The sequence below is a fragment of the Rhinoraja longicauda genome, chromosome 8, assembly GCF_053455715.1.
Source record: "Rhinoraja longicauda isolate Sanriku21f chromosome 8, sRhiLon1.1, whole genome shotgun sequence".
NCBI lineage: Eukaryota > Metazoa > Chordata > Chondrichthyes > Rajiformes > Arhynchobatidae > Rhinoraja > Rhinoraja longicauda.
In genome coordinates this window covers 33,302,527-33,317,699 of record NC_135960.1, presented here as the reverse complement: position 1 = coordinate 33,317,699, position 15,173 = coordinate 33,302,527, and the positions used below count along the sequence as shown (strand labels likewise).

General features: G+C 42.8%; 1 protein-coding gene across 2 annotated transcripts in view; it reads left to right on the top strand.

Annotated features, from left to right (window-relative positions):
* ube2g2 (ubiquitin-conjugating enzyme E2G 2 (UBC7 homolog, yeast)) overlaps window positions 1-9,480 on the top strand; it is a 43,784-nt gene extending 34,304 nt beyond the window's left edge. For both annotated transcript variants that reach the window (XM_078403579.1, XM_078403578.1), the window contains 3 exons: window positions 2,432-2,550; window positions 2,716-2,856; window positions 6,354-9,480. In XM_078403579.1, the coding sequence (XP_078259705.1) occupies window positions 2,432-2,550; window positions 2,716-2,856; window positions 6,354-6,466 (373 nt within the window). In that variant the 3' untranslated portion in view covers window positions 6,467-9,480. The remainder of the gene's footprint in view (window positions 1-2,431; window positions 2,551-2,715; window positions 2,857-6,353) is intronic.
* The last annotated feature ends 5,693 nt before the right edge of the window (window positions 9,481-15,173 follow it).

Below are 15,173 nucleotides of genomic sequence, written 5' to 3'. Positions count from 1 at the left end.
ATTCCACAGATTCACAACTCTCTGACTAAAAAAGTTTTTCCTCATCTCTGTTCTAAATGGCCTACCCCTTATTCTTAAACTGTGGCCCCTGGTTCTGGACTCCCCCAACATTGGGAACATGTTTCCTGCCTCTAACATGTCCAACCCCTTAATAATCTTATACGTTTCGATAAGATCCCCTCTCATCCTTCTAAATTCCAGTGTATACAAACCTAGTCTCTCCAGTCTTTCAACATATGACTGTCCCGCCATTCCGGGAATTAACCTAGTAAACCTACGCTGCACGCCCTCAATAGCATTCCTACAGCAAGGTGACCAAAGCTCAACGAACTCCAACTGTGGCCTCACCAGTGCCTTGTGCAGCTGTAACATAAATGTGCCGAAAGCCGCTTTGCCCACATTATCTGCCTGTGATGCCACTTTCAACGAACTATGTACCTGTACTCCTAGATCCCTCTGCCGTTTCCTATTCTGGTTAGATTTCCCAAAAAGCAATTCCTCATTTATTTACATTATCCTCCATTAACTATTCCTCTGCCCACTTGCCTACCTGATCAAGATCCTGCTGTAACCTTGATAACTATCTTTGCTATCTACAATACCACCCACTTTTGTGTGATGTAATTCTAAATGTAAAATCAAAACAAACCAAAAATTGGTTCCCTATTTGCCTTCTAGTGTAGGATCCCACTGAAATAAATGGGGGTGTCTCATACTGTACCGACCTACACTGTTTCAGGATCATGGAGGTTATTTTGTTTCCCTCCAGTGTAATCCTCACGTGACTGGGCACTGCCACTGAGCAGTCCAACTGTGGCAATTCATGCCTCCAAATCTGTCAAACTCTGGACTTACAGGAAACAAGTCCACAAACCGAAATGTTAATTGTTTCTCTCTCCACAGTTACCGTTTGACTTGCTGAGCATTACCGACAACATTTCAATACAGATTTTCTAATAACTATCAAATTACTGATAGTGAGCCTGGGCTGTGGGCAAAACGGTTCATGTCTTTCCTGTCGTAAATCAGTGACTACATTCAAAAATACTTTATTGGCTGTAAATTGATTTGGCATGGCTGTGAAACATGCTTCAGAAGTGCATACCTTTTAAACCATGTGTCTCTCAAGACAGTTTAATTTCCTTAGTTGTCAATGCAACTCCAGATTCAGTGCTGGATCGAAGTACATTGTCATGAAAGCTAATTCCCAAATACCATGCATCGACAAGTCGGCAGGCCGTCACCTGTTCCTTGACAGGGCAAGCAAAGAGGAGAAGGGGCCTTGGTTCAAACAACAAATGACACTGATACAGAGCTTGAAGCAGGAAAGGGAAGCAAACTCGCTCGCTCTCTTTCTCCCACCCCCCTCCTTCCCTCTGTTGTGTGAACTGTGGACCTATATCATATTCCTGAAACACTCTCCCTTGGTGCCAAATCTGTTGACTCCTGTATGCTGTCTCAGTATCCTATTTCTATGCACTTGTACTGTATCTGCGATGTACTTGTGTATAGTGATATTTATACTGAACTGTATGCAAAAAATAATTTTACTGTACATGTGCCAATAAAGTATCATTGAACCATTGTGTTGGAAGAGGTTTGGAGGTCATATAGATTATTAGTACAATACATATAGTATAAGAAAATAACTGCAGATGCTGGTACAAATCGCTGCTCCAGATGTCAACTTATTTACATCGGCTATACCAAACGCAGGCTCGGCGATTGCTTCGCTCAACGCCTGCGCTCGGTCCGCGTTAACCAATCTGATCTCCTGGTGGCCGAGCACTTCAACTCCCCCTCCCATTCCCAGTCTGACCTTTCTGTCATGGGCCTCCTCCAGTGCCATAGTGAGTCCCACCGGAAATTGGAAGAACATCACCTCATATTTCGCCTGGGCAGCTTGCAGCCCAGTGGTATGAACGTTGACTTCTCCAACTTTAGATAGTTCCTCTGTCCCTCTCTTCCCCTCCCCCTTCCCAGATCTCCCACTGTCTTCCTGTCTCCACCTATATCCTTCCTTTGTCCTGCCCCCCCCTGACATCAGTCTGAAGAAGGGTCTCGACCCGAAATGTCACCCATTCCTTCTCTCCTGAGATGCTGCCTGACCTGCTGAGTTACTCCAGTTTTTTTGTGAATAAATACCTTCAATTAGTACAATACATGAATGGCATTTACAAATGAAGAAAAAAGTGGACCATGTTCACTTGAAACAGAAATGAGAGATTGTAATGGCCGTTAAATCGAAAAAGCCCCTGACAGATGGGATTAGTATTTTATTCCCTTCTGATCTCATGAACTGCAAGGACACTGAACATGATCTTGTTCTATTTAAATATCATTGTAGTTGAATCTCAGCAGCTTTGAATATGGATATGATCACTGTGAATGATTCAAATACCATAAATCTGACTTGTTATTTGTTCAATAGGGGCCCGGAGGACACGTGTTTTGAAGGTGGTGTGTTTCCAGCTATACTAAGTTTCCCACATGATTACCCACTGAGTCCACCAAAAATGCGTTTCACAGGAGAAATGTTTCACCCAAATGGTAAGCAATTGTTTGTATGTGGTCCTAATGGCTTCTGCTTATTAGCAGGAAGAGTTTGCTGAACCTTTTCCTTACAGGGTAGAGACTATTTAAGATGTGAACATTCATGTATGCTGTGCATTTTGTGGTTGCCTTTTATATTTGATCATTGATTTATCGCTACAGTTTACCCAGATGGGAGAGTTTGCATCTCAATTCTACATGCACCAGGTGATGACCCCATGGGATATGAGAGCAGTGCAGAGCGGTGGAGTCCTGTTCAGAGTGTTGAGAAGATTCTCCTCTCTGTTGTCAGCATGCTGGCAGGTAAAACATAAGTGGGTTATGCTTTTGACCAGGATAAGAGTGGGCAGCTGGTATTGTTGTCAGATGTTTGCCACCATTTGGAATTTTTAAACTTTTTTCTCTTGTTTCGGATTCCATCTTCTCACATGCCCATTATTATAATTTTGCAGTCCCTCGCTTTCCTTCTATTGTTATAAACTACCATCTTCCTTTTCCTCTCCAAAATGCTTGAATATGTTATACTTCTAAGTTTTCACCTGAAATGCTTCTACCTCTATGCCTTTTCCTGGCAACTACTGGGAAATGAACAGGATACTTCACATCCTTGGTCCTATGTGATTCTGAGATGAACGTTGGACCACCTTATCCACCTCTAACGCAACTTTCAGCCTGCCTTGGCTTGTACAGTATGTTGCTGAAACTTTCATCCATTGTTACCTTTGACGACAACGACTCTTTCTTAATTGGACTCATAGTCTATTATCTGTCTGCTATCTTGACCAATCATTGTTCACTGCCTGTGTTTCCTGACATACATTGACTCCTAACAAATGACATACTGATTTTACAATTCTCATCTTTTTTGTTTTCAAAATTCCTCCATGATTTTGAATTGAATTGAATAAATTTTATTAGCCAAGTATGTATACATACAAGGAATTTGCCTTGGTGCTTTGCTCGCAAGTAACAACACAATAGACAGTAGACAATTAAAAATGAAACATAATTTAAACATATGAGGAAATAAATAAAATACCAGAGCAAAAGGAGGCTACAGACTTTTGGCTGCTGAGTAGAACTTGCTGCTCGTACAAAAAAAGCTGTTTTTATGTCTGGCTATATTGGCTTTTGCCGCTCCTGCATTCTAGCCCAAACCTCCAAAAATATTGGCACTCCCAATTCTACCTGTTGATCAATCCTGAATGTATCATATGTTGACATCTGTGCCCTCAGTCGCTTAGGTCTTAAACCCTTTAGTTCTGTACCCTTTTTCTACTTTTCTACAGTGGCACAGCGGTAGAGTTGCTGCCTTACAGCGCCAGAGACCGGGTTTGACCCTGTCTACTGATGCTGTTCATATGGAGTTTTCCCTGTGACCGCGTGGGTTTTCTCTGGGTTTCCTCCCACGTTCCAAATCATGCAGGTTTGTAGGTTAATTGGTTTCTGTAAATTACCCCCAGTGTGTAGGATAGAACCAGTGTACGGATGATCGGTGGTCGGCCCGGTTTCAGTGGGCCAGAGGACCTGTTTCCACACTGTATCTCTTAAACTAAGACTTTAAAGATGGTCTAAAAACTCAAAATATGTGTCATTTACTAAAATAGTTCCTTGTTGATTTTGTAAAATTTTGATTGGTGGTGCACCTATGAAGTGCCGTGAGTCCTTTTTGCAAGAATTAAAAAACTGACCCTTAACCTTGGCTCAACTTTAGATCCAGTTGAACTAATAGGCAGACCGTCGTCATATTACCAACTATTGCCTGAATGTGTGTAATCCCCCACATAACAGCTGTTTTGGTAACGGATATTCGGCCTTATAGAATTCATAAATCACTACTCCAAAAAAATTGATATATGGGATAATATTCGCTCTGAATTTATTTGGGGGAAAAAAAGTAAATGAAATAACAGTTTTTTCAACTTGCATTTCCTGACGTGTGTAAATGGCACAGCTTTGTGATATGGACCATTTTTTCAAAGCACAACTCTACAAAAATGCAGCCGTTACCTGTATATTGCTTTAAACACAAAACAAAATGTATATGAACAAAATGTAGACAACACACTCCTTGTTCCTAAGTGAGTGTTTTTTTTTGATGATTTCAGCAAGATAATGCCCTTTTCACGTTCAAGTGCCTAAATCAGCCTTTTTTTGCCGTAACTTACAAGAATATTTCCACCACCAGGTAGAAACAGGGGGCGCCACCGTCGGTCGTTCATTCGTGGGTAGTGGACGAGGCCCCAGTCTTTAGCAGTCAGGCTGTAAGTGGGTGTTAAGTAGTGATTGGAGAGGGGTGGGTGGGGAAGGGTCCAGTCTTTTCAAACTGGAGTCAGGCTGTGAGTAGGTGTGAAGTGTTGGTTGGGGAGCGGGTACCAGGATTAAGTTTCTGTTTATCGAACCTGCAGTAGAACTCGTTCAGGTCGTTGGTCAGCTGATGATTGTCCAAGGAGCGGGGTGTTTTCCTCTTGTAGCTTGTGATTTCTTGCAAGCCCTTCCAAACTGAAGAAGAGTGATTAGCTGAGAACTTGCTCCTGAACTTCTCAGAGTACCTTTCCTTGGCAGCTCTGATTCCTCTTCTCAGCTTGTACTTGGCCTGCCTGTAGAGGTCTGCATCCCCGCTTCTGTAGGATCAACCCCATCAAACGTCAAAATGCCTAAAGTCAAGTCAACGCCTTGTAAAAAAACTGAACGATTTGGTGAGAGTGTACGGGAGTGATATATTCTCTACAGACAACTATGTGCTGTTTTGCAAAGCTTGTGAGAAAGCAGTGAATCACGAGAAGAAATATTTAGTCTCCCAGCTTTACAGACAGCTAAACACATCGGCGGCAGAGAAACTGAAGGCGGGAAATACACAAGCTTGTCTCCTCACTGCATTTACTGCTGGCTCCAGTCGCAAATCTGAGTTTTCGAGTGATCTGTGCAAGGCGTTCATTGATGCTGGAATTCCACTGTGGATATTGGAAAACAAATCTCTCAGAGGTTTTTTAGAAAAATACACAGAGGAACATATACCGAGCGAGTCATCATTACGGAAAAATTATGTTGACAGCAACTTCAACATTGTTGTGCAGAAAATTAGAGATGAAGTTGCATGCAACAAAATATGGATCTCAATAAACGAGACAACCGATGCTGTGGGGAGATATGTTGCCAATGTGGTCATTGGTACACTGGAGGCAGGTCAGACATCGGAAGTATTGAAGTCAAACAGCTCAACTATTGCTCAGTTGTTTACATCTTCACTTGCTGTACTTTGGCCAGAAGGTATAAAACACGAGAATGTTCTTCTGTTTGTGACTGATGCAGCTCCGTACATGAAAAAAGATGCTGTGCTCTTAAAGTTTTATTCCCTAAAATGTTGCATTTGACATGCTTAACTCATGGACTTCATAGAATTGCCGACATAGCTTGTTTCCAAATGTCGATCGCCTAGTTTCCAATGTCAAGAAAATCTTCTTCAAAGCACCGTAACATATTCAGTTGTTCAAGGGAATGGCACCCGAGATTCCGCTACCTCCTCGGCCCATTTCGACTAGGCCCATATGACCTTTATAATATCATTTTAAACCATATATTGGTGGTGGTAATACGCTTTGTTATGCCTTTTTTTGTCAATAAATGCCTTTTTCGTGCCTTTTAGTAATTTTATTATGCCTATTTGCCTGCCTATTTCAGAGTTTTCTAGCGCCTAAACATCCTGGCTCTATAATTATAATAGTCATTAATGTTTTAAAACTTTAATTTTACTATAATTGTATTCACTATTTGCATTACTTTTGACATCCTTTCCACAGAGCCTAATGATGAAAGTGGGGCCAATGTGGATGCCTCGAAGATGTGGCGTGATGACCGGGTGCAGTTTTGCAAAATTGCCCAGCAAACTGTGCGAAAATCCCTTGGACTGTGATTGGAAAGCCCTTCAATTGTCTGGGGATTGTCGGCGGTATTTAATGGTTCTTTGCACAATGCAGTTTGTTTCTTGCTATTCGTATTCAAGGATAATGTTAAGGATCATCCTGTTTTCTTTGGTGTTAGAACTTATTTGGCCTGCTGTTAAAATGTCACCAGGACTATTGAGTGGCTCCCATTCCTGAAGTAATGTTCTGTTTTCCATTTTGGATGCAAATAGTTTGAACTTGCTTAAAGGAATAACGGAAGAGGTAAAAAATAACTGCTGCAAAAGACACTTGGTAACATGAGTTTTGTTTCTCCTAAATATTGCTGTAAATGGGAAAGGTAGTATTTCTGTTACATCCACATTTCTGGGACATCTCTGCTTAGTCCTGGGGACAGTGATGAGACTCTGTTTAGCCATTTGATTAATCTCTGAATGCAGGAACAAGCTGAATTTTGATTCCTCATGTAGAAAGCCTTCAGCACATTTTCTTGCCTGTTCTGTTAAGGTTGTACAGTGTGTTGTAGAGATGAGTGCAGCATGGTTTAAAATTTGCAGCAATGTCATTTACCAGGTGATAATTGCATGCACCTGTCCCCATCCAGCATTTGCACAAAAGTTACAGCATGCTGATGGTTTCTGAGATGGATTCATTCGTGGAGGAAAACTGTGCGCTAGTGCAAGAAGCTATTCGACACAAAAAAATTAAAGAATACGAAAACTACAAGAAACAGCAAATATCTGGGGAAAGTCCCTTCAAAGCACCAAAGCCATTTCAACTACTTTATTTCCTACCAGCAAAGAAATCTGATGATGGAGGTATTTGCCTTCCATTAGAGATAGGTACTGTGTGTGCATGCACGCACGCGTTTTGACATGTTTGGTGAATGTCATGCTCTGGAATGAAAAGACTGCTCTGCTTCATAATCGTAACAAGACCTAGACAATATTCGGGCAAATTATCTTCATGCCACACAAGTACCAGGCAATGACCAGTCCCAACAGGAGAGGCTCTAACATCTCGGCTTGATAAGCAGTTGCATTATTGAGCTCTTGCCGTCGATATCCTGAAGTTGCCATTGACCAGAAACTCTGTTGGATCAGAACTAAAATCTTTCAACTACAAGAGCAGGAGGAGACTTGTATCTGGTAGCAAGCAACTTGCCAAATTATTTTCACAATCTTCGAGGCACAAGTTGGGGTGAGATGTAATACTCTCTACTCTTGATCTGCCTTTAATACCATAATCCAACCAAACTCCTGGAACACGGACTTGGCACCCATCTTGGCAACTGGATCCTTGAATTCTTGACCGATAGACTACAATTAGCAAGGATAGACAACAAAACATCCTCTACGATAACAGCCCATCAGGCTGTTCTCAGACCCTTTGTATACACACATGGCTGTGTAGCCAAATTCTCCTCAAACTCAACTTTGCAGATGACACCACTATAGTGTGCCAGATCCCAGGAAATGATCAGACAGAGCACAACAAGGAGAAAGAGAGAGAGAGAGGGAGAGCTTCGTAACTTGGTGTCAATACAGCAATCATTCCCTCAACATCAGCAAAATGAAAGAGCTGGTCATCGACTTCGGGAAAGGGGGTGGAGTAAGCGCCTTGGAATGTACCGGTGGTGCTAAAGTGGAGATGATTGAGAGTATCAATTTCCGAGCTGTAAACATCACCAACAATTTGTCCTCATCCAAGTACAAGAAAGCACATCAATGTCTCCCTTTCCTCAGAAGGCCAAGGATATTCCGCGGGCCTCCAATTATTCTTGCCAATTTCACTAGATGCACCATAGAAAGCATTGTAATTGGATGCATCACAGCCTGATATGCAACGGCTGTGCTCAAGACTTGAAAAAATTGCAGAGTGTTGTGAAGGCAGCCCTGTCCATCACACAAACAAGCCTCTGTTTTCCCCTCTCTATTCCCCCACCCCACTCCCCATAGACTCCATCTATACTTTGTGCTGCCTCTGGAAGGCAGCTAATGTGACCAAGGACCATTTAAACCCGTCATTTTCTGTTCTCCCCTCTCCCATTGGGCAGAAGATATAAAAACTTGAAAGTGTATACCACCAGATTCAAGAACAGCTTCTTCTCTACTTTTTCAGACTCTTGAACTCTCGTATGCTAAGGATGAATTCCCAATCTTCCAATCTACCTCGTTGCAGCTCTTGCACTTTATCAGTACTTTCTCTGCATCTGTACACTATGTTCTACACTGTTTATTTTCGCTTTTGTGCAACCTGATGTACTCATGTATAGTATGATTTACCTAGATAGCATGCAAAGCAAATCTTTTCAGTGTAACTTAATATATGTGACAATAATAACTTGGTACCAATACCAAAGCTTGGACGAGGAGTAGCTATAATGTTAAAGTAGCTTGACATCACCCAGGCGATAGCAGCCCACTTAATTGGACCAATGTCCACCATTCTAAGCATTCATTCTCTTTACCAGTTGTACATAATGACTGCAAATATACAATCTATAAATGCATTCTAGTTACTCTAGATCACTCCAACAGAGTTCTACCAAGGGGGAGCAGGCATATGAGAATCCAATCACTGCAGGTTCCGTTCCTAGTTGCCCGCCATTTTCTCTTAGAAATATTCCTTTACTGAGTCACACTCCTGGAAATCCTACACTGACAGGTCAATGGGATTACTTTCATCAGAGGAATTGCAGCGGTTCAAGAAGATGAATCTCCACTGCCTTCTCACGGGGAATTGGGAATGGGCCATTAAATGATGGGTCTTAAATTAAGGCCATATCCTGACTTTTAGTATAATTGCTTTAATTCTTTTTCCCACTTCTTCCTAGAAGTAGCAACATGCTTGCCTGATTATTTAATAAAGTTATTTCAATAGATAACAGTGAAAATTGCGAATGTACTCTGAATCTCATTCACTGCAAAGTATGTCTTACTGTCACTTTGTCTACTCCACAGCAAAGTATATTGTTTTACTTTCTTTTGATGGTTCCTTAACATAAATAGCAACAAATTCCAAATATCTTGTATGTTTCATCCACTTACTGTTCTGCTGTGGTCATTTGATAGCACAATTCTTTCCAGCAGAGTAGTCTGTTGGTAGAAAGATGGAACAATCGATTTGCATAATACTGTGATTGCGGAGGTGCAAGACTTTGAAAATAAATACAGTAAGTATACCACCACAATGTCTGTTGGAATAGCTTCCAGACAGTGGACTTCAGCGACTGATAGGATTGGAACCACTCTCCAATCTGACTCCAGCACAAGCTGTACAGAATTACAGGTAATTTATAATATTGGAATGGGCTACTTGCTCTGTACTTGTGTATGTATTTCACATGAGCCTCTGTCACACAGCACTAGCCTTCATAATTCATCACTCTCCATTTCCCTTATCTTTTGGCCAGTCATGAAAATCTATGTATAGCTACTTAAATATGCATATCCTCTCAACTTCATAAGGTAGCTCATTCCTTGGATAAAGGAAATATTTCTGTTACAACCGGTGCCCCATGATGTTCTAAAGATGGGCCTCGGACTCATTTGATCAAAATGGAAGGAACAATGTTCTGCAGCTTGCCCGATTCTCGTTTTTCAACATCTGACACGGTGACATCTGTGTCTTTACTGGAGCAAAATATCACAATATTTATTTTGTGTCGATGCTATAATTTAAAGCTTTTACTCTCTTCATTCTCAAAGGCCATATGGGCAACACTTGCACTTATTTGGCTGAGCAGTTGAAAAATAATGAACATGCCAGAGGCATGCTATTCAGAAACTAAACTATCAGGCAGTCAACTTGTGTCCATAACTAGAATGACCCCAGTTTACAGCTCTGATTCAATGGTGCCAATAATTAGAACATTTGGAATGGCAGTAACAGTTGCAGCTTGTATGTGCAGATTCATCCCAGTTGATTAGTGAAACAAATCAGATTTACTGCAATAAAGCTTTTCTTTACACATGGGTAATCATTGTAGGACATTATTGTTAATTAAGATTTAAGGGAGTGCCATACAATGCCTTCCATAATGTTTGAGACAAAGACCCATCTTTTTTTTTGTTTGCCTCTGTACTCCACAATTTGAGATTTGTAATAGAAAAAAATCACATGTGGTTAAAGTGCACATTGTTAGATTTTAATAAAGGCCATTTTTATACATTTTGGTTTCACCATGTAGAAATTACAGCAGTGTTTATAAATAGTCCCCCCATTTCAGGGCACCATAATGTTTGGGACACAGCAATGTCATGTAAATGAAAGTAGTCATGTTTAGTATTTTGTTGCATATCCTTTGCATCCAATGACTGCTTGAAGTCTGCGATTCATGGACATCACTAGTTGCTCTGGTGATGCACTGCCAGGCCTGTATTGCAGCCATCTTTAGCTTCTGCTTGTTTTGGGGGCTAGTCCTCTTACATTTTCTCTTCAGCATATAAAAGGCATGCTCAATTGGGTTCAGATCGGGTGATTGACTTGCCCACTCAAGAACTGACATTTTTTAGCTTTGAAAAAGTCCCTTGTTTAGCAGTATGTTTGGGATCATTGTCTTGCTGTAGAATGAACCGCCGGCCAATGCGTTTTGAGGCATTTGTTTGAACTTGAGCAGATAGGATGTGTCTATACACTTCCAAATTCATTATGCTACTACCATCGGCAGTTGTATCATCAATGAAGATAAGTGAGCCAATACCTTCAGCAACCATACATGCCCAGGCCATAACACCCCCACCACCATGTTTCACAGATGAGGTGGTATGCTTTGGATCTTGGACAGTTCCTTCTCTCCTCCAAACTGTGCTCTTGCCATCACTCTGATATAAGTTAATCTTCGTATCATCTGTCCACAAGACCTTTTTCCAGAACCGTGATTGCTCTGGCACTGGATATAAAGAGGGAATGGGGGGGGGGGGGGGGGGGGGTGTGGGTGTAGTACTACTTAAAATTTGATTTTTTATATAATTGGGTCTAAGCTGCTCAAATGGAATGTGAGGAGTTCCTTCAGTTTGTATGTGGTGTAGCCTCACTGCCAATTGAGAAGGCCCAGGATAGAAAGGTCGGTCTGGGGATGCAAAGTGAGTTTAAATTGGTAAGCAACCAGGAGATCCAGCAGGCCTTGGTGGACAGAGTGCAAGTATTGAGCGCAATGTTTGCCGCATCTATGCTTGTTCTTGCTGATGTAAAGGAAACCATATTGGAAAAACCCAATGCAATAGACAAGGTTGGAAGAGACCCATGTGAACTGCTGGGTTTCACCTGGAAGGGCTGCAGGGTTCCCTAGGTAGTGAGAGAGGAGGCGTAGGGATGAGTGTAATATCCCCTGCAGTCACTCCACCCATCTTCCAATCAAACCTCTTCACCTGTATCCACTCATCACTTAAGACACAAAGTGCTGGGAGTAGCTCAGCGGGTCAGGCAGCATCTCTGGAGAACATGGACAGGTGATATTTCATGTTGGGACCATTAGATTGTACCAGGCAGGGGGAGGGGGGGTGGTGGGGGAGAGAAAGCTGGAAGAGAGTTGGGAGTGGGACAAAGCATGGCAAGATAGCATAGCCATGATAGATACCGGTGAGGAGAGGTTATGATAGGCAGACAGATTGACAGAGATGAAAAGATAAAGTGTGAGACAATGAGAGAAGAAACATGAAATGTAAGCCAGAGGAAGGAAAACAGATCGAAAGAGAAATGGGTGGGTATCCAGGTGGGATTCAGGGAAGAAAAGGGGGGAGGTGTTTGTAGGTTAGTTATCTAAAATTGGACAATTGAATGTTCAGATTGTTGGCTGGTAAACTACCCACTATATGAAATGCTGTGCCTCCAGTTTGTGTGTGGCCTCTTTCTGGCAATGGAGGAGGCCCAGGACAGTAAGGACAATATGAGAAGGGAAGTTAAAATGGTTAGCAACCAGGCAATCCAGAAAGCCTTGGCAGACTGACCGCAAGTGCTTGAAGAAACGGTCGTCTGGTCTACGCTTTGTCTTGCCAACGTAAAGGAGGCCACATTGGGGACACTGAATCAGAAGATGAGATTAGAGGAGGTGCTTGTAAACCTCTGTCTCACCTGGAAGGGGTACTGGAGTCTCTGAATGGATATCGGGGGGAGGTATAGGGACAGGAATTACATCTGCAGTTGCAGGGGAAAGTACCTTGGGAGGGGGTGGTTTGGGTGGGAAGGGCTGAGTGAACCAAGGAGTTGCAGAGTTGGGAATGGGTAGATGCGATGGATCACATTGAAGGTGGTAGAAATGTCGGGAAATGATTTGTTGGATGCGGAGGCTGATGGGGTGAAAAGTAAGGACCAGGGTAAACTGCCTCCCCACCTCTCCCTTCCCATGTGGAACAGGATGTCCTCAGCAGAGGCCTTACTTTTGTATCCCTATGCCCACACCTCAACAAATTCAGAGCCCATCATCATGTTGAGTTCTTCCATCTCCTTTGCTTCTGGGTCTATTTTTCTGGCAAGGAGTCCTCATCTCACAGTGATGACCACTGTCTAACATTCCTCCAGCTCATGAACTCCCCCTGCTGATCTTCCATCCTTTCTGGAGTCTTTGGGTTGTTCCTTGAACAGACACCTGATCTGTTCCCCATTACTAACACCTAGTAATGGGGAACTGATCAGGTCTCTGTCCAAGGAACACTTCTGCCTGGTGGATCTTGCACCTCAGCTATAAGAACTTTTCCTATTGACTCCTCTCATTTTAGTTTTAGTTTAGAGATACTGCTTGGAAAAGGGCCGTTCAGTCCAATGAGTCCACGTCGACCATTGATCATCTGCACACTAGTTCAATGTTATTCCACTTTTACCTCCTACACACTAGAGGCAGTTTACAGAAGCCATTAACATACAAATATGCATGTCTTTCAAATGTGGGAGGAAACTGAAGCATCCTGGACCAAAACCACGCAGTCACAGGGAGAACATGCAAACTCCGCATTGACAGCACCCGCAGTCAGAATTTAATCCATTGAGCTGCAGCTCTACTGCTGCAGCACTGTACCACCTGTTTCTGAATTTTCTTGAAGTTAAACATGCCATGGGCCCTCACATAGGCACCAGTTATGACCGCCTTTCTGCTGGTAACGTAGTTCCAAATGTACGTAGGCACCATCCCCCAACAGCAGGAGATATAACACCCCTTCCTACACATCAGTATCTACACCCAGGGACCTCAGCAGCCCTTCCAGGTGAGACAGGTTCACATGCACCTGCACTTGTCTGCAGCTTTCGGTGCTTCTCATTTTACAATGGGGAGACCAGGTGTAGATTAGGCCATTTCGCTGAACATGTGCTCGTTACATCAAGGCCTGTTGCATCTCCCGATTGCTTATAATTTTAGCTCTCTTCCCCTTCTGATTTTTCTGACTTGAGCCGCCTTCATTGTCAGTGTTGCCACAGGCAAACTGGAGGAACGACACCTTGTATTCCATTTGGGTAGCTTGAACCAAACTCTCCAATTTTAGATAAGGCCACCCTGTTTTTTTTTTCAAGTGACTGTAATAGAAGAGGTTGAAGGATGTGCATGTAAACCTCTGTTTCAAGGGCTTTTGAGGTCTCTGAATGGGGAGAGGGAGAAGGTGCAGGAAGATGCTGTTATACCTCCTGTGCATGCACGGAAAAGTGCCTCGGGAGGGATGAAAGAAACACTGGACTGCAGAGAGACTACTCTGGGGAAACCAGAAAGGGGTGGGGAGGGGAAGATATGTCTGATGGATCGCTTTGAAGATGGCATTTTAATTCCCATTTCTATACTGACTAACTGACTGTCCTCTGCCTCCACCACTGGGTGCAAGCTAGAAGAACACCTCTTATTTCCATTGGGCAGCCGAAGTCCAACAGCATGAGAGGTGAATGCTTCAATTTCTGGTTTAAACCACCCATAGGACACATTATTCCCTGTTATTATTTCAAAATTAAGTTCACTGTGGAAACTGGTTTGATAAAAGCCAGCTAACAGCAAATACAAGGCAAATATACTGTAATTTTCAAAATTCCTCAAAGAATAAGTAAGGGCTCTTCCATGATCTGAAGGCTGAGATACAGCCAAGGAAAAACAATGACAAGATTATGTGTAGGAAGGAACTGCAAATGCTGCTTTACACTGTGTTCACATCATAGCAGGGGACTTTAACCACGCGGACTTGAAGAAAATGCTCCCCAAATTCTATCAGCATGTTAAATGTGCTACAAGAGGAGCTAACACACTGGACAAGGTCTACTCCAACATCAAGCTGGGCTACAGGGCTAGACAACTACCACACCTGGGTCAGTCGGACCATATGTCCCTGTTTTTAATTCCTGCATATGCCCCCCTCAGGAAAACCGCTCCTACCATCACAAAGACCATCACAACTTGGCCTGATGGTGCATCTCAGCAGCTGCAGGACTGCTTCGACAGGACCAACTGGGATGTGTTTGAACACCGGGACCTGGAGGTGTTCACAGACAGTGTACTATGTTACATTAAAAACTGCATGGACACTGTCACAGTGGACAAACGCATCCGGGTCTACCCCAACCAGAAGCCCTGGATGACCCGGGAGGTCCAGCGGCTGTTAAAAGAGAGGAACACTGCTTTTAGGTCTGGCGATAGGGCTTTATACAGCATGGCCCGAGCTAACCTGAAGAGAGGCATCAGAGAGGCCAAATTAGACTACAGGAGGAAGATAGAGGACCACCTGGACAGTAACAACAGCAGGCAGG